The sequence below is a fragment of the Rhodamnia argentea genome, chromosome 5 (assembly GCF_020921035.1).
Source record: "Rhodamnia argentea isolate NSW1041297 chromosome 5, ASM2092103v1, whole genome shotgun sequence".
NCBI lineage: Eukaryota > Viridiplantae > Streptophyta > Magnoliopsida > Myrtales > Myrtaceae > Rhodamnia > Rhodamnia argentea.
The window spans coordinates 20,745,233-20,765,585 of NC_063154.1; the positions used below are offsets into that span (position 1 = coordinate 20,745,233).

General features: G+C 40.0%; 2 protein-coding genes across 3 annotated transcripts; one reads left to right on the forward strand and one right to left on the reverse strand.

Annotated features, from left to right (window-relative positions):
* Positions 1-413: 413 nt before the first annotated feature.
* LOC115737209 (ribokinase) lies at positions 414-7,487 on the reverse strand. 2 transcript variants are annotated; one of them, XM_030669227.2, is made up of 9 exons: positions 7,299-7,485; positions 7,056-7,184; positions 4,452-4,554; positions 3,656-3,703; positions 3,304-3,401; positions 3,097-3,211; positions 2,893-2,975; positions 1,439-2,003; positions 414-702 (listed from the first exon to the last, which is right to left on the reverse strand). In XM_030669227.2, exons 1-9 carry the CDS (start codon positions 7,389-7,391, stop codon positions 647-649), a joined length of 1,290 nt encoding a protein of 429 aa, XP_030525087.1. In that variant the 5' UTR covers positions 7,392-7,485; the 3' UTR covers positions 414-646. The 2 variants fall into 2 exon arrangements, with proteins under 2 accessions (XP_030525087.1, XP_048134858.1); XM_048278901.1 differs by lacking the exons at positions 3,097-3,211; positions 3,304-3,401 and having other exon boundaries at positions 7,056-7,185; positions 7,291-7,487.
* A 6,311-nt stretch (positions 7,488-13,798) lies between these two features.
* LOC115737188 (UPF0496 protein At4g34320-like) lies at positions 13,799-15,763 on the forward strand. The gene is made up of 3 exons (XM_030669192.2): positions 13,799-14,618; positions 14,787-15,171; positions 15,452-15,763. Exons 1-3 carry the CDS (start codon positions 14,182-14,184, stop codon positions 15,761-15,763), a joined length of 1,134 nt encoding a protein of 377 aa, XP_030525052.2. The 5' UTR covers positions 13,799-14,181.
* The last annotated feature ends 4,590 nt before the right edge of the window (positions 15,764-20,353 follow it).

A 20,353-nucleotide genomic window follows, 5' to 3' on the forward strand; every position in this document is an offset into this window, starting at 1 on the left:
CGACAGTGGTAACCATGCTGTGTGATCGTATTTCTTATAGTTTTACTCTCTCGCATCCTCCTTCGAAAAGATAAACCCATTGTTTGAGAGGGCAAGGACAAAAACGGTGGGGGAGGGTGATGGACATTGAGAATTTTTCTCCCTCATTACGTGATTTAGGGTAGTGCCAGTAACCAGGAATTTGGGTGAAATTGATTGTCACTGGCAACATGGATTGGCCACATAGACTTCAGTCCTCAATTATAAATGACAGAGTATGATCTGTTCGCGTGCGCAGTCGATGTATATCATCATTCTAGGTGGAACTTAGATGGTTAGCCTCGGAATTTAGAGGTAGATAAAAACGTAAGATCTTTGCAGGCATCTGAATCAATCAAGGCATTTGTCCTGCTGGATGAAGAAATTCAAATGAGTAGAGAAAAGACCGGGGATATCTATTGAAACTGTAAAATGTCCTATAGACACATCTTCATCGGTAATAGAAACTGAGTACTGTGCATCTCAACTCTACTTGTAAACATCTTACACCACCAATGTACCAAATGAAAGTCCAAAAACCAAAGAAGTTAAACAACAAAGAGCGGTCTTGATTCCAATTCTGCACCAGTTACTCGACGAGCGTCATTATCTCGAAGCTGGCAGCAGTTTACACTGGTCCATCATAAACCACCTTCGCAGCCGAGTAAACCGACCTGGCATCATCTGTCAAGGAAGTGTAGGCACAATCATGCCTGGCCTCGTTACATATTACTTCACATCCTTTTCAACAAGACAATAGGAATCCAGCATCATGATTGAACTAACGAAAGTTTTTTGGATTTATTCTGTTCGAGTCTTGGATAGGCAATATAGTGCAAAATGCAGCTCTATAGTATTTTCAGTACATTCGTTAGCTTGTTCCTATTGAGAGAAGAGGATATCACCTTCAGAACCAGCCTCTACAAGTTGTACGATAACTTTACTTGATGAGTCGCGCTTGTATTCATTACATTAATCTGTTTCTTACCTACTCTAGTGAAGTTTGTTAGAGGAAAAAGAAGATTATTTGATATTATCTAGTAAAGTAGTATTTATACATTGGTAACCCAATAAACCATAAGAGTCCTAAAGACCACTTTACCCTTGATACTTCTAACACTCCCCCTCAGGCTGAAGCATAGATATTAATTATGTCCAGCTTGTTACAAATATATTGTATCCTCCCGCTAGCCAAAGGTTTAGTTAAAATGTTTGCAAGTCATTCACCAGTTCTAACATTACTGAGAAGAATCATTCCACTTTGCAACTTCGATTAAATAAAATGACAATCAACCTCAATATGTCTTGTTGTAACAAAGTCATTGAAATTAACACAACAAAAAAAGTAGAATCAAACCAAATTGATATAATATCCAAGAACGCACAAATTTCCTGCTGTCTATTGAAAGAATACTCATACCTGCAACTCCAATTAAATCAAATGTCAAAGGTACGTTCGAATCTGCCTCGACAGTGGCTTTCGCTGCAGCAATACCGACTGAGATGGCTTGTATAATGTTCAAACCTTCACAGATTGATGCAAGTGTAGCACCCACCAAGCAATCGCCAGCACCAGTAAGCTTCTTAACGGATGCGGGAAGGCCAGGAAGATGCAAAGCAAAGAGACGAGAGGTTCCCTCAATATGTCTAGCATCATGAAACTTATGTGAAGGGCAATTAGATGAGATCAGTCTGTGGAGTTCTGAGCTTATGCCAAGTGTTTGGGGTTTCTCCACAACAGCTCTCGTCAAGATAGACCCCTCTTTAGAACATAGAAAGGCTCCTCGTGCGCCTATGGTGACGACTACAATTTTTATGCCCTTCTCAAGCAAAAGAATTACTGCAGGTTTTAGCATCTTGATGAGAGATTCTGGAGGACAATTCTTTTCACTGTTATACCTTTCACTCAAACCATATAGTTTCCCTGGAGATAGAGCATCTGCCATTGCAAAGAGCTCATCTTCATTTGGAGATACATAAGTTACCTGCAAAGAGCCCACTCTGTGTCAGTAACAGATATTCAAAATGAGGCTTTCAGAATCTAGGAGCCTCTTAATGCCACTCTTAAACTATGCCCATGTGAGCTGAATTTCGTTTATCCTAACACCATATTGCTTTCGTAACTGGAAAGGCCGTCAAGACCAAGAAGTCAACTATGTAAATCAGTACCATTTTATCCCATTGCCTGATTGATATGAGCTCGATGCGATCAATTTTCACTTAAACATGAGATACTGTCAAAGTTTTAACAAAATGACAAACATGAATCAATTGTGTACAATGTATGGTTTAAAATTTCCTAATTCATTAAGAAAAGATTAGGTGTGTATCACACTTAAATATATTCACTATGCAAAAGTTTCCTTCAACTCCTCTAGACTGCAAATTAATATCCTAGTGGAAGCATGACATTGACATACATTATTAACGAAAGTCTATGCAAAGCTACTAAATTTTATTTTGATATGCTACATGCAGAATTCTCCAACCTAAACCACAGCTTTCACCATTTTCCTCCATATTCATGCAGATGGTAAGCGATTCCATGAAATATGTCGAAAAAAAACCGCTTTATTCATTTTCCAGTGTACATCACTACTGGCCTGAGTCAATCTATTTGAAGCACTAAACTTTTCTCATCATAACATTTCCCCTTTTGCTCACTGTGAGTCTCTGCTCAGGACGATGCTAATCAACTACTCCATTAGCAATCGAGTCAGATATTTGAGATTGAAAGACACGATCTCGTGAATTCCATAAAAAGTATTATTGAGCTTATCCCATTGTTCATCAACTTCAGACTTTATTAAGTTTACTCAGCACGTGGAAAATAGCATAAAAGAAAGCAAAAGCACATCAAGGCGAAGTACTCACATACTTCACAAGAGGAACAATTCTTTTGGATTTGGCAACTGATACAGGTTCAAACCACAGAGGAATGTTATCTCGTGCAGCCACTGCAAATAAAATTCAAAGAAAAGCCGAGTAAGTGAATTCTGAAGAGATTTCCATTGACTCAGAGTAGATCATTTAATCAAGCCAGAAGAAAAATCAACCACATCGAATGTTTAGAATTACATTGACAAGAAGCTTCAAGAGCACGATTGTTCAGGTTAGCATCAACCATCACTACTGGAGCAGAGGATATCTCATATCTAAATTGATGAATCCACTCAGCAGTGAGAAACTTCTCCTAAAGGTCATTGGAGAGTGCCTTTATGGATCTTAGAGAGAACACAAGTACGCCTGTTCAACCTGATATTTTTTGAGCAAAAATTAACTTACAATTGATTCAAAGCTTGCAACACCAGCAGCTACCTCACCATTTGGATCAAGTACACAACAGACCACAGCAGTCGTAATATCTTGGGTTTGAAGAATACCTGCCTTGAAATTGCTGAGTTTAAGAACGAGAAGCACATTCATGAACAGCTCATGCATCTATATAACTTATTTGAAGCCAAAAAAGAGGAGACAAGCTAGTTCATTAATATGACAAAGTAATAAAGAGCAAAGGATAAATTTGAGTAGCATACTGAGCTGTTGTAAAGCCAAATATAGCATAGTTCCACCACTACTATCTATTAGCAGATTTTACTAGACATGTCAGACAAGTAGTTAAACTGAGCACGTTAACCTTCAATAGGACGCCCAATAGATCTCCAATGCTCCAACAAGTGATTCCCTGACACATAGGGCAAAGGATGACGTTAGCAAAATCTTGGAAAGACATAGAAACCTCAACAAGAAAATTGATATATAGAGAAACGACAAAGAATTCGCCTGCCTCAGCAAGTGGCCTACAGCCATTCATGAAGGATGAACAGACATTTGCTACATCAAGGTGGAGCAAATAAAAAGAACATTCTCAAACCTTAGTACCTCAAATATACACAGTTTACTCGCAAATTCTCAGACTGAAAAGTAAAGACAGCGTTTGGAAAAATTCTAGTGGCCAATCATAACCCCCTTAAACCTCCAAAAAGATCTCAACTTGGGACAGTCTCAAAATTTATTGATTCCGGTTAGAACCAGGCTGGCATACCCAAGAATTACAGTTACAATTGACAGATGATTGTTGAAAAAACTATTTTTTCCCTATAAATAAGGATGGATATAGACGTAATCAAGATCCCAAACAAAATCACGCACTCCTACAGAGAAAAGATGGTAGGTTCTTTGCTTTTATCATGTCTTTAATAGAGATGGAGCTAAAGGATTTATCAAGCATTTTTCTCCATGCCCATGGCATAAGACAAGGACATTGAACACGACAAATACTGTATAATCCTTAAAATGAAACTCTACAAAACATTGTCCTAGATTGCCATGCATGTTCGTGTGCCAAAATCATTGATTGAGCCAAAATGGTGCCTTGAAAAGTCTTGCTGATACAAACAGTATGTAGGCTAATTCAGATGTGATATACTGACCTGCCATGTCAAGGCCCACAGCACTGATAAAGAAGGGCTTTCCTCCCAGCTTTGACATGCAATCAGCAATATTTCTCGCTACACCTCCCAAAACGTAGTGAACCTAAAAGACCACTGTCAGACATAGACCTCACACAGAAAGTACTGAACAGTGTGGTGTGTTGTCAATAGGTTCTCAACTGATGATGTCGGCAGAGAAGGTTTTGGAGGTGTGTAATACTTAGGGGCAGAGTAAGAAACCTCGTACCGGTACTTACCACTATGTTCACTAAGGGGTCAATGGTCCGATCTCCATCTTTCCATGTATGAGAAATTCCATGCTCAGATGAGCTGAGCTTCTTCTTTCTCCTCGAAGGCCGCCAGTCATCCTCGTCTTGTGGAGGGGTATGATATTTCTTGCATTGGCTATTTAGATCCCAGAAGCAATGGACTGTATAAGGATCCTTGAAGTATACAGAGGGTTGTCCTTTAGAGTCGAAAGACTATTCCAAGACTTTCTCCTTCACCCTTTATCTTCTTGTATGTATGTCTGCATCATTAAGATGGTTGGAAAATTGAATATTTAACCATGACTGAATCCTCAGAATATAATAACTTCCATCTATGTCGATGCTCCTATTATCCTCCTACATCTTTTCATAATTCCAACGCCTCCAAGATCGACCGCTCTTATGAGGTAACTACCTCAACGAGGATGAGAAAATCTCTTATGCCCATCTCCCTCTTACAAATTAATATTCTGCTTTTGCTCAACCTGCTTTTTTTTCACCCATAAAATCCACAGAAGGTTTATTAATCAAATTCCAAAGGATGTCAAAGAATACGTCTAATCAACCTACTATGATCAATATCACATTCCTGCTACTCGAATAGGAAAACTTTGTGAAGGTTTAAATCTCTCCATAGTTCCTACCTAGTGATTCCAACAAGGCTATATGCACCTTCACTTTGGTGCTATTCGCCTTGGTCTCTTCTTCTATTTTTTTAATGTTTTGCCTGTAGTGGCTTGCACGGCACGACTTAGACTAGGTTCCTTGACTACTAACACGCCTGGATTGGCATAGTCGAAACCGCTCTCATGGTTAAAACTATGTTTGTAACACTATTCTCCAACTTCAATATGTCTCTTTCAGATTTTCGATTGCTTACCCCCTGAAAATTCAATTACATATCACTGGAGCTCCCCAGACTCCATATTCAATTGGGGCAACTCTCCACTACCAAAATGGTGCACAAAGTCGAAAACCACGCCGTAAACTTAACTTTGGCAAGAGCAGAGGATGCCCTTTTGATCTCTGTAGATTACAACTAGATGACTTCGTGCATCATGTTCCAAGACAGATTCCTTGTTTGGAGTTAGTCAAACTCCTTCCAGATACCTGGATGACTAACTATTTTCGGAGTAAAAATTCACCAAGAAGGATCACCAAAACTGATAACTCAAGAGAAAAGGAAGGAAACTCTTCTTCCATCTTCCTACACTCGTAGCGATGCAGCCTTACATACTAGAAGAAGAAGGTGAAGGAGAACGACTTCAAATAGAGTCTTTGAACTATGAAGGACAGCTCCTTGTATACTTCAAGGATCCTCATATAGGCCATTGGATTTAGATTGTTGGAGTAAAAGCTGCCAAGCCCGTCCAGAAGATGAGGACAACAGGCCTTCTGGGAAAGAAGTGTAGCTCATCTGAGCATGAAATTCTTCAGAGAGGGAGAGCCAGAGATTCAACCATTGGACGCTTGCAAAATATAGTGGTAAGTACCAGCATTCGGTATCTTGCTCTGCCACTTACTATTACACATCTCCAAAACCTTCTGCCACCATCATCCAAGCACAAACCCACTCCTACAAAGACAAAACCACCTCCTTGCAAGCCAGTTTCTCCCTTCTACAAACCTAACCTTAAAAGGGTAAGGAAACATTCTTTCTGTGAAGCAGAATCTGCACAATGTTGGGCCAAAGAAGCCTTCCCACAATCAGTCCTGGATCTTAAATTTGTGGAACTCCCATAGTCTAAGATAATCATTTGTACATATCATAGAACCTCATGAACAAATGAGGGCTAAGGAGTCTATGGTATGGACAAATGACTATCTGAAACTGTGGAGTTTAACAGAAACAAGAACTGAGACTTATGGGAGTAATGCTTCTTTGGCACGAGAGTGTGCGTCCTATTCGATATCTTCAGTTTCCTAATATTGCTGCAATTCAACCTTTCTCAATCTATGATGACTAGTTGTGTCTATCCCACATTCCTGTGTTATCTTCATATGATATTCGTTTATTTTTGGCCGGGTTCTCCATGTTATTGACAGAGATGGCTGTCAACCCAGACTACAGAGACTAATACCTGTTAGATTACTCCAGGAACTTCAAAATTTTCCCAAATGGATCAAATTAGAGAACTCCCACCTCTCTTTCAACTGAAATCCAGACTAAGAGCGCAAAAAAGTGACGCACAGTTTGGCATTTTTGAGCAGCCAACATCGACTAATTTCAATCTTAAACTCGCATTGCAAGCAAGGTAAACAGCCCACAAAAGATCTTATTGAACAGATCAAGAATAACTGAACAAACAGACAAGCTAAGAAAAAATGAACTTACTTTGCCAGGGATTGTGGTTCCAGGAGCAGGAGGAGAGAGAGGTAGGGCATGAATATCCAACACCATACCACCGATTATCACAGCTTCTCTACCATCTCTACGGCTTAATTGCTCGGTTCTCAGTACAGTCTTCATCAACAATACCAGAAACAGGAATTCACGATATCGCTGAGCGCCAATTACATCGAACATTTCCCGCAAACGAAACAAAAGCAGACGCGCGGACAGAGAGAGCATACTAACCGGGTGAAGAAGGGAGCTCGCATCAGAAGCATGTGTTGAGAGATGACGATACAGAGACTGAATCCTCCCCTGAGCTCTGCTTTCCACAGCCATCTCTCCCTCGCTCTGTTGCTTAGCACTCAATCCTCCCTGTCTCTGCCTTGTTTTATGTGAAGAGACAGAGACACAGACGGAGAACGTGGGGTTACCTTGGACGTAAAAAATGTGGCAGTCATATTATAGACCACTAAAATTGTAATAATAGAAATCATATACATTCAAATTTATATATTTACATGAAGTATTAAAATTGAACTTTTTTCTTTCTCAGATACGAGGTAGGATCGGTTTAAGGCAAATATGATGTAGAATCAAATTATAATCGATCCGTGCAAGTGGCTGCGTATTTTGCACGCGGACAGTGGAATTAAGGCAAATACAAAGGTGAGATCGGTTCAAAGCAAATATGATGTAGAACAAAGTTATAATCAACATGTGCAAGTGGTTATGACTTAAAATAGCTTGCACGCAAGTAGTGAGATTCGGTAGGTGAACTCCAGCTCCCGAATTAAAAATCCTGCGACGCCTCAACCAAGGCGGTCATCCTGTTTTAGGATGTTAATTGCTCGGACATGAGAGTCTAGAAAGAATGATCAAAGGGTAATTTCTTTTCGCCTCCGTGTTCTCAAAATAACATAAATGGTGCGTCACTTTTTGGTGATACAATTCGTCTCTAGGAAACGGTGGAGTTAATGTTCTTTTTGACTACGTAGATTTTTTTTTTTTTTTGTCTCACATATGATCCGAGAGCCATTTCACATTGATTTCATCTCTTACTTGATCCAAGATTACTAGGATGGTATTAATTACCGCACATGACTTTGTGTTCTAGTAATACATGGAGTAGCGCTTATCATGAGAACTAACAAATAGGGACAAAAGGGAAGAAAATCCCCGTCTCCCAACATAAGGAAAACATGGTTTTCGGATAGCACATAATTTCGTTGGAAAATGCTTCTCTGATAGTAGGACAATACAATCTCAATCGTAAATCCATACATTATCGCCACGTATTTTGCATAAAGTACTTATTGATTGAGAGATCGTGTGATAAAAAAATAACCGACAACAGCAACTTCCAATTTTGCTAGTGTTTTTTTTCATTTTTACATTATTTTACTCTCTCTCCCTTAATCATTTTTTCTTCATGTGAAACGTCTAGCACTAGTCCCTTTTTATCAACCAATAAACCCGCTTCACGATCCGAATTCCAGTGTCTTTAGTGGGCACAGCACCACCACACCAAATGATCCACCATCGTGTAGCCACACGCATCGTCATCACCCTGTCAAGCCGCCGCCGCCACCTTTGCTCACCCGAGTTCACATCTCGCCAAAAAAATGCCCTTGCCGAAGGAGCTACAGAGTCTCATCACTAACTTGAACTGCTGAAGCAAAAACCACAGGTCTTGGCGGTAAGCAAGAAATAAGAAAAAGCATGTTTGCTCAGGTTGTGTGCCAAACTATCACTTGATACGGGCACCCAAGTGAAGGTCCAAGTAGGACTTTTTTGGATTCTTAGGTTCAGAATACATGTGGTTCACCTAGCAGAGTTGTAATAGAGCCACCAAACAGGCCCTAGGGATGAGCAAAAGGAACCGTCTAAAGCTCGAACCGCTCGAACCGAACCGAACCAGCCATTTCCGAGCGGTTCTCGATTCTATAGAATTGGAACCGATGAATATCGGTCTAGTTTTCGAGTCCAGATATGGACCCACCCATCCAAACCACCCGGATCGGACGTTTTTTTTTTTAACCCTTACAAACCCGAAAAGCCCGACTAGTTTGCCCAAACTCACACTTTGACGCCGCCCTCTTGATCGGTTCTGTTAAAGGGTAAAAAAGGTAAATGGTCTTCGAGGGTTTTGATATGTATATATAATGTTCGTTTCCATCAATAAAGAAAAGTTATTCCACTAACATGGTATCAGAGCAATATTTCGATTCTAGTACCCGTAGGTTATGGGCCCACCATGCTTCCGCTATACAAAGAGTATTTTTCTAAAACTTTCTCTGAATTCATGTCCCAACAGGGCATTCTTCATCAATCTTCTTGTTCGGATATACATCACAACAAAATAGTGTCACCGAAAGAGAGATCCACCACTTGCTAGAAATTACTCGTTCTTTGATGTCCGAAATGAAGGTGGATAAATCCCTTTGGGTTGATCTTGCTATGATTGCATGTTATCATATCAATCACATGATGTCTTCTGTTCTTAAGGATGCAATTCCTCGCTCTCTTCTTTTTCCTTATGACCCCTTATTCATTTGCCACCTCGTATATTTGGTTGTTTCTGCTATATTCGTGACCATCGTCCAAGACTTTCCAAACTTGATCCTCGATCTCTTAAATGCAGTTTTGTTGGGTATTCTCATACACATAAGGGTTATTGTTGCTACTGTCCTTCTTTGCATAAGTATTTCACCACTGTAGATGTTTCTTTTTTTGAGTCTGCTGTTTATTTTGATAATCCAATGAAGACTCCTACGGTGGATGGCGATTCCTTAACATATGTTATTATGGAATCAACACCCACTTCGGATTCTCCAGCTATTCCTCGACCTGTCTTTTATGTTTACGGTAGACGTCCTTGTCAGCATGTGGAGCCCCCTACAGATGTAGCTCATCCTATCTCGTCTTCTTTGTCTTTTGAGCCCGAGGTAAGTCCGTCACATACTATCTTGACATTCCTTTGCACATCGCAAAGGAGTTCATAGTTGTACCAAACACCCTATTTCGCAGTTTGTCTCATATTCTAGTTTATTTGCCTCTTATCGAGTTAGTCTAATGACCATTGATACACATCCTATTCCTAAAATTGTTGCTGAAGCATTATCTAGTCCAGGCTGGAGAGCATCTACGGAAGAGGGACTACGGGCACTGGACCAAAATCAAACTTGTGATCTTGTTCTTTTACTTGTAGGGAAGAGAGCCATTGGATGTAAGTGGGTATTTACTATCAAGGTTAACCTTGATGGTTCTCTTGCTCATCTCAAGGCTAGGCTGGTTGCTAAAGGGTATGCACAGGTTATGGGATCAATTATGGTGATACTTTTTCTCCGATGGCTAAGATAACCTCCATTCATCTTTTACTTTCTTTAATTGCTTCTACTTGCTGGCCTCCATTTCAGCTTGATGTTAAGAATGTCTTTTTTCATAAAGATTTACGGGAAGAGATGTATATAGAGCAACCACCGGGGTTTGTTGCTAAGGAGGAGTTTGGTCATGTACGTTGCTTAAAAAGGTCATTATATGGTTTGAAACAGTCTCCCAAAGCCTGGTTCGGAAAGTTTATCGAGGCAATACCCCGGTTTGGGCTGTGTAGATGTACTAGAGATTATTCTATGTTTTATTGGGTTTTTGGAGCTGGTCGGATATTCCTTGTAGTATATGTTGATGATATTCCTTATATTTGCAACAACAGTTTCATACAAATGATTTGGAACTTCTTAGATATTTCATGGGTATCGAAGTGGCGTGGGCAAAGAAAGGTAATTATATCTCACAATGAAAATATGTTTTGGATTTGCTTATAGAGACATGCATGCTAGGAGCTAAACCACTAGATATACCAATAGAAGTGAGCTCGAAATTGATGGCAGAGGATGATGGCCTGTTAGATGATCCACAAAGGTATCGAAAACTTGTTGGAAAATTAAATTATTTGACTCAACCTGATGTTTCCTTTCCGGTGAGTGTTGTGGGTCAGTTCATGTCTTCTCCCCATACCTCACATTGGGATGCTATACACATTATTTTGAGATACTTGAAGAAAGTTTCAGGTCACGGTCTCATTTATCAAGATCATGGTCACGGAATGGTGGAAGCCTTCCCGGATGCTGATTTGGCGGGATCTCCTATAGATAGGAGGTCTACAATAGGATATTGTACCTTTGTAGGAGGAAACCTAGTATCTTGAAAGAGTAAGAAGTAAAGTGTTGTGACTAGATCAAGTGCAAAATCGGAATACAGAGCTATGGCTCAAATTACCCGTGAGGTAGTCCGGATGCGTCAATTATTAGTTGAACTTGGATTCGAAGACCTTGTGCCAATGGAGTTGTGGTGTGATAATTGAGTAGTTGTCCATGTTGCTTCAAATCCAGTATTCCATGAGCGAACCATGCATATCAAAGTTGATTGCCATTTTTTCCACAAGAAACTTCAGGCGAGAGTTATGTCTACTAGTTATATTAGGACCGGTGAAAAATTAGATGATATTTTCACCAAATCTCTAGGGAATAGCATGATTGAGTATATTTGTAACAAGCTGGGCATGCTTGATATCCATGCTCTAGCTTGAGGGCGAGTGTTAAAGGGTATAATGGTATTCGAAGGTTTTGACATGTATATATATCATTCATTTCCATCAATAAAGAAAAGTTATTCCGCTAACAGGTTGGACAATGTAATGATTCGATGAATTGTTCCGATAGCAGAGGTAAGACGCGATTTTAAGGGTGCTATCTTCTGGGAGAGATGCTTGTATGCTTGGGGACTGTTTCATTCCTCTTATAGTTTCGCTTCTCAATGGGCGCGAACCGAAGGAAGCGAGCATGCGTGAGGAACGTGAGTACAATGATGATAACGTAATGATGTTGCTGGGGAAGTAGCTCGCGCATGTAGAGAAGAGAGAAATGCTTGCTTTTGGCAAATGAAATGGGAACTTTTCAAGCTTTCCTTCCACGGCGTCAGCACTCAACTTCCGCAGATGGCGAAGATGGAGTCATCGAGCCCACACATGTAATGGACGCCAGTTCTTTGGACTCACTCGAGAATGAACCGACCGATGGTTCGGTTCTCAGGTGGATCCAGGAATCAGTGGGCAATTTCCAGTTCCCAGTTCATGAAATCGGCTATTCGTGGGTGGTTGACCCGGCCCACCTCTAACAGGCACCAACATAACCTTTCCTTTTGATAAGACACAACATGTAAATTCTAATCTCAAAAAATACAAGATGCAAAGCATAGCTACCTAGAAGATGTAAGAGGTAATCTCTCCAGGAAAAAATAAAAGGAGGTGTAATACAAGTTAGCATTTCAATCTCTAACACAAGTTCGACCAAAGAAAAAAAAATCTCTAACACAATTCAGTTAACACAAAAGGAAAATCGGTTGTCAGGTTTTATACTGGCAAGCATCCAATAACTAAAGGTGGAATCTGCTTAATATCTAGGTTTTTATTGTACAATAAACACGGAAGTATCATAAATGTTTGTCTGACCAAGTAATCTGCATTACAAATCTCTGTATGAAGGTGACACGAAATGGGCTGGGTGTCAACAGGTCATCTCTAAACCTAGCTTCTCGGTGTCTTCTCAAGAATAGGAAATGCTGATGTGGCATGAACATTCTCGGTAACTATGCCCAAGTTTGGCTTTCTCAGTACGCATCTATATGGTTGAGAACAAGTTTATCCTTGAATCTGAAAATCTATAAAAATTGCGTAAGAGGGTGCTTCATCTTCATAACATTCAACAAGCTATCTTCGCTCTCTCTTTTCCAACTTCTGTCCCCTGTAGCAGTCAATCGCAAGGAGCAGTTCATTTAGGTAAGCAAAAATCCAATTTAAATTCAATTATGCAAAAAGAGTTAGATATCTTGCTTGTTGGATTGTATTCCTGTTATGATTTTAGATCTTGTACAGATCCTGGTATCTTAACTTTCTGTTGGTTATCATGCAGGCTAGGTATGTGAGAAGCGCTCATGAATTATAAAAAATCATGATCACACTTGATCATCACAGAAATCCTAACTCATAGAACTACCTTCTTGAGGTGGAAACTGAATTTATTAGGCCATTTCGTTAGGATGACTCTGGGACAAACCCTAGACACGATTTCTGTTGGTGCATCTTCAAGATCTAAGCACTAGAAAATCACCTAATACATAGGCAAGATGTGGACCCCTATGCTCGGCTGATCTTTGTCAAGTGTTACCGGACGATATCGAACATTCACATCAAGCATCGTATAGATTTCATTCCATTCGTTTTCCCATCTGATTTTATGTTTAGCCGGCTTGATCACCGGCATATGGTGGATGGTGGATGCGCATGTCAATTTGCGAATTGAGAATTGAATTGTTCATAGGGTTGGACAAGCATTCCAAAAGCTAATTTTGTAAAAAAATTGCGTATTTTCTTGTCTTCTTAATTACGTGATGATATTAACTTTTGGGATTTTTTGTACGACATTTTCCTGAATTATGAAGATTAGTTTCAGCTCGTTTTAGCAGTCATGTCTTGTGTGAAAGTTCCAACATTTTTGTTAAAAGTGTTATCGATTCCAAAAAATTCGATAGAATAATTTTTTCTTCAGTACTTATAATAAAAAAAAAGGTGTACTATAAATCTCTTATGTCGTCTTATGTTTTTATTTCCTAGATTTCTCAATCGATTTAACTCTTTTCCTCAAAACGATCAAGATAACATTTTTAATTTTTTTGGTAGACCCTTTATTTCTTAATCCTCAATAATTACTCCTAATTAAAAAAAATTGTGAATTTCGCGTCTCTTTAGCTGCTTAAGTATAGGACATGGTCTATACTACTCAAGTCGTTTAGTGAATATATGTGCTTTTTGCTTATTGAACCAATGGAGCAACCCCAGTCTCATATCATTCTCGTACTACATTTTATTGCATAAGATGCGTCTCTCATCCATGCGAGAATGGAGTGAATCTCATCAAAATTATGAAAGTCTTGTCGTAAACTCACCTAGATAGACTCGGTTCTCGAATTAGAGTTTCATGTTCTGGTTTTGAGTCTTAATATGATTGCTTGTGTTTCCTTTTAGCGTACTCACCCTCTCTTTTCTTAACCTCATGATCTCAACTGAAGGTCAATGGCAAACTCCAACACGAGAAGAAACCCTCCAACGGTTCCCTCATCATCAGAAGCCAATTCTTGTGGAGCAGCATGCGAGTCCGACCCGGAATTGCGAACCTTCGATGCAAACCTCCAAGCTAGGACAAACCAAGTCCTCAGCACCCTTGCTTCCGGGGTTGATGTCCGAGCTCTCTCACAGGAATCTAAAGAGATGACCGTGTGCCTCTTGGAGATGAACCAGGAAGTGGTCAAAGTCATCTTGGATAGCAAGAAAGACATCTGGAGAAATCAAGAGCTGTTCGTGCTCGTCGAGGACTACTTCAATAGTAGCTCGCACACCCTTGATTTCTGCGCTGCCCTTGAGAATTGCTTGAAGCATGCGTGCAATGCCCATTTGCTGATTTTCGTGGAGCTTCATCTCTTCAAAGAGGAAGATGGGGAGGGGTGTTGCAGGTACATGTATCTCAGTTCTCAAGGAACTTCATTTCGAGCTGACGTATCTTAGATTGAGTTGATAGCTAGAGTTTGACATCCTAACATGACAAGTTTAAGTTGGTGAGGAATATGCATGCTCTTTCTGTTTCACCGAGAAACTTATGAAGAGACCTTGGATTAATTTAGTTACTCAAAGATCTCGGAGGAACTGACAAAATTCAAGGAGACGGGAGACCCCTTCACCGAGGAGTTCTTGGAGATCTTTCAGGCAATTCACAAGCAACAAAAGTCCATACTCAAGAAGCTGTGGATCAAGAAAAAGAAGATTGACTGGAAGCTTAAGAGCATACAGACGTGGAGGAAGGTCTCAGATATGATACTGGTTGCAGCTTTCACAGCCATTATGATCTGTTCAGTCATGACTGCTGCGGTGGCCGCTCCGCCAGTTGCTGCTGCCCTAGCAGCTGCAACCGCCATTCCCATGGATGCGATTTGCAAGTGGATTGACTCCATTTGGAAGAATTATGAGAATGCACTGGAGGGGCAGGCGGGGGTGATCACCTCAATGCAAGTGAGTACTACAAACCTTTTCCCTCCCTTTTTGTAATTTCAGTGACCATCCCCGTAATTTCATCGAACTAAGGCAACAACCACATTTTTCCCCAGAAGTCCGCGCATCTAACATAATGAACATTGTGAGGCTGGCTTGATTTTTTAGTAGCTATAATGATGTGAACAATGTCTAGAAGTCTAAAATGCGAAAGGAAAAAAAAAAAAAACCTCTGCAAGAGTCTGCCAGAGAAGTCACCGTCACTTACATGGATTATTTCTTACAACTAAAAGCTCTGCAGGCCAGTATCTTTGTTGCTCTCAAGGGCCTGGACAAAATCAGAATTACAATTGACTCTTTGGAGGTAAAGATCAAGAGCCTCTTGAAGGAAGCTGAATTTCCGATTGAGGAGGGAGGAGAGGCTTTAAAGCTCGGAACAGCAGACATGAAGAAGAAGCTGAAAGATTTCATCAAGGATGTCGAAGGCCTGGGAAAGCATGTCGATATGTGCAGCCGCAATATCCAGAGGTCGAGGATAGTGGCGCTTCTGAGGATTATAAAGCCCCCAACCAATTGCAATGGTGCCCCTATTGCTATAGAGAATTGTTGCTAAGTGTTTGTCTTCCTGTGAATTGGACCACCTTTTGGCATTCAATGTATTGAATAATCATAATCAAATGAAGCTTTTCGACATAAAGGCCTTTATCAGCTTTGAACAGGAATTCTTCAATCTCTAATTGATGTAAGTACAAATCTTATCAAATTGTATTTTCCTACCACATGCTCCAAAAAGATCCATCAAAGCTGGACATGAAATGAGGCTGACATACAGTAGTCAAAGGTGGTCGTTCTTACAGTGATCGACGTGTCCCTTCTAATAACAACTCTCCGGGAATTATATGTTGCAAGGATACTTTCCTTGTTGATCATAAACTTGGAGCTAAGAATCCCTTGTTGATCATAAATAGATCTTTGCAGGTTTGATTGACAATTGGAAGTACAGGATAGGACGGAAAGTCCTCAATACTCAAAGAATGAGTAATGATCCCTTGTTTTAGTTACTCTTATGTATACTTCCATATGCTGGTTAAACAAGTTCAGAGCACTGACACAAAATTAACCTGTGATATCGAAATGCTAAGGTTCAGGTTCTTCCTACGAGCAGAAGTTAGTAGCTAGACAGAAGATGACAGCCGCTGCATAAACCAAATGAAAGACCAGACAGCAGTAACTCAGCAAAACGAAATCATCATTTATAGGGAGAAAACATATCCAGCACATCCTGCCGATGTTCCTCACTCGTAAAAGAGTACACCTCAATAAGACTATTTGGTAAATCCAGAAATCCATATACAAATTTTATGTTGACAGGAATTAATGGAGGAAGAATTTGCAGATGCTGAAATATTCCTGATCGATGCTTGGCAATGCTGGCATAATAGCAAGTAAGGACAGCTCTCCCAAAGCCAGCAATTGGCCGTGGGCGAATGTTAAAATCAATTGCAGATGCCAGGTATCACAAATGGAAGAAAAGAGCAGAAGGACACTAGAAGTGTCAAAAATTATGTACGGCACTTATCTTAGTGCCAAAAGTTTTCGCTGGCTTACTAAAATGCCAAATAAAAAAAAAATATCACTTGAGTGTCTCCGGTGAGAAATTCCCGTCAAAATGAATTAGTGACATATATAATTAAGAAATTAAGCTGAGTTGGCATTGTTTTTTTAAAGCAATCCATGTGACTTGTAGAATGGCGTCGCCCAGTCCAACGTGGCTGGGGGCATAAACGACACTGTCCTAATTTTTCTCTCAGCTTGTGTGTTAGAGATGAAGACCCCCTCTCTTCTCTCTCTCTCTCTTCCTGCCTTCTATTGAGACGGCTGTGTGCCCCTCTCTGATTTATAATATTTATCACAGTTATATCATATTATTAAGAATTAATTAACGACAAAATATATAAAATTATAGTCACAAGTCTTATTTTTCCATAATAAAAAATTAATAATAGAATACCTATATAATGGCTGTTGAAACGAAATTTGAGCTGCTGCTGAAGCTCCTGGCCCCCATTGGCAAGTTTGAGATGTTAATCTTGGAGGCAAACCGAATAGGGTTCAATGGCCGGTTAGGGTTTGAAATTGGAGATTCTCTTCTAATTTGGCGATTTAGGGTTCCTATTTTGGAGAAAGGCATTCAACAGCATTATTTATGCATTAGATGCTAACGGTACCCTTTGGTGAGCCACACTAGCTTGACATATTAATAAAAAAAATGTCACGTCGAATTTCCAACCATACAGATCAGAGCTGGCACTGAAAAGATCATTGTTAAAAAAATTTTGGGACTTAAGTTATTAAAAAAATTAGCACTAAAGGGCGTACCGTACATAACTTTTAGCACTTTTGATTTTTTCTGTTGGAAGAAAAGTATGAGATATGTACATATGCTAATCAAGAAGATAACTCCGGGAGCATGCAGAAGGCAACCATCGAGAGCTCCTTTTTCTGTTCCTGGATTAGGAAAATAGCCCTTAGAATCGGAGAGCAACTAATCCTTGGGGCAAAAGGTGTCCGGACGTCTAGTATGTCATTGAGGCGGACTCGTCTCACGTGCACATGAACTCTGCCCCATTGGACACCTCTACTTGTAGCCAATGGTCACATTGTAAACTGCAGTATGGGAAAGAAGCTAACTCAATCTGGAAGGGACAATAGACTCCCGAGTACTATTTTTGTCTATCTTTCCCTTGGAACGAGATTAGTTATACTGTTTTCTTCTCAATTCAGCAAAATATGTAGGGACAACAATTTATGAATGTCCTCTTCTTTTGTAATGGAGGAATGCACGACGATTTCATCACCCATGTCATCCCGGAAAGGGGAAAGCAGTAATTATCCTGAGATTCCACAGGACATTTCACACTTTGGGGAAAAACAGGACATGCCACATAATTTTTCCATTCAAATCTGGAACCGAGTGCCTATTAAGATACAACTTCTCAAATAACATTTTTGATTCAACTTTCTAACATTCCACGTGGAAAAGCTAAAGAATTTGCTTCAATATTGGGAAGTTTGACTTGGAGGAATCCTGATAAATATATATGATCAATCTTGGTCACCAAGCCATCAACACTTGGTTCCTGTTTATAACTACCGATTAGAATTGTACTATTGGATCAATTTATGTGGAACCTACGAGGTCCAAACAGATGTGGCATCCGTAGAGTTACTATTCTAAGTTGCTCATCAAGCATTGTTGCAAAAACAAAGAAGTTTTATCGATAGCGAAAAATAAAGAAGTTTATCCACAGTAGTATCTCCATTTATTAAAACATGCGCGTTGTTAATGTCTTGGCCATATATAAAGGAGGGAATAAAGACACTATATGTGACATTAACTTTTGCACAGCGATTACTTGAGTACCATAACTTTTCATAACTTTTGGAAAGTATTCACTAAAGAGTCGAAAATCCAACGTGACATAGCACTTACGGTTAATGTTTTTAAAAGGTTATGACACTCAAATGATCGATTAGAATGTTATAAGTCACTCAAATAATAAGAAAAAAAGGTTATGACTCTCAAGTGACTATCATACCTAAGTTATATCACTCAAGTGATCAATAACTAGGATTTGATCTGCGCAAGAAGAGAGAAATAACACATTTGTTCCGATTTGTGTGCTAACCTATTATTTGATCTGGGCAACCATGTGAAGTTCCAACTAGATGCATAATCGTAGGCTAAGGGCACATGCGGGCCACCTAGAAGTAGGGGTGTCAATGGGCTGGGTCGGGTTAGGTCTCATATAGACCCGGCCGGCTCGAAATCGAGCAGCACCAAGCTTGGCTCGGCCTAGGCCGACCCGTTACCCAAATCATACACATCCAAGATTTTCGGGTCGGGTCGGGTCATATCACGCCTCGATCCTCGGGCACGCAACAACCTTACTAAATCTCTTCATATCATAAAGGATGACGTCTCAAGCATGTCATCGACCCATTCTTTTTATCTTTTTATTAGGCGCATGCGGAACGTACTACTTCCAAACATCAAATAAGATAACATGGATAGTAAAATAGATAGTCAAACAAATCAACATCAGCAAAAGATCACTTTTATTTATGTATCTCATTAACCCTAATAAGTATATATATACACAAACCTTACCTTAGGGCCACTTCCTATAACCATCAAAAGATACCGGATCCGGGTCGGGGCTAACACTACTCCAAGCTACTCCAAAAAGAGACCAATGAACATGTCTTCTACTCGGTTCAAGTATACCACCACCCCATAGCTAAGGATTTGAAAAATGGTTAACAACAACGGATAAGATATAAAATCTCCGTGAGTCAACGCCTAAGTCCAAGTAGGGCACCGATTCGCTCAGGGCGACCTAAATACACTGAGCAATTGTCGATAATAGAACAATAGCGTGCGACTAGCGCCACGCTCTAACTATTACAGGATCGGGTACAACCCAACAAATCAATTGTCAATCGCATGCAATCTTACCCCGCCTTGGTCCACACATTGAACTGTACATATCATGGAAATCAATTACACACAACCCAAGGCATGCAACGAGAACACATATTACAACTTGCATGCACAATGCATCACACGCGTTCCAATTATTAATGACCGATCCCGATCACAACAAAACCATGCTATTCCGGCATGATCAAACATCGTTCCATGCCTTCGGCAATGGCGACCGACAAGTCATGTGGTTCCAAGTACCCTCGGTATGGACTAACAATCGGGCATTCTTGTAGGGAGCGTTGGTCTACATCTTGCCGTGACTAGCATCTAATAAGTCGTGTGGTTCTAAGTACCCTCGGCACGAACATTCCAAGCTCGACCCCAAGTGCCCAAGGTGTTGGCTTCATCCCTAAGTATCCAAGGGTGACAGTAACTATTATATGACCACACAAACACGTTAGGCAACTAGCCGGTTCTTATATTTGCATTTAGTTAAATGCTCACACGGTCATGCCCAAAACTTGGCTCAAGGCCATTTTCATGCTCAAATATGTAATTTGACTCCACACATGGTCACATAAGTATGTTTTATCCACTAGACTTTGCATTCATATAAGAGTGATTAATCTTCTTATCCGTAGATATATACACAATCAAAGTATATATCAATCATCGGCGATCACTAAACAATCACCTAATAATAATTAATTAATT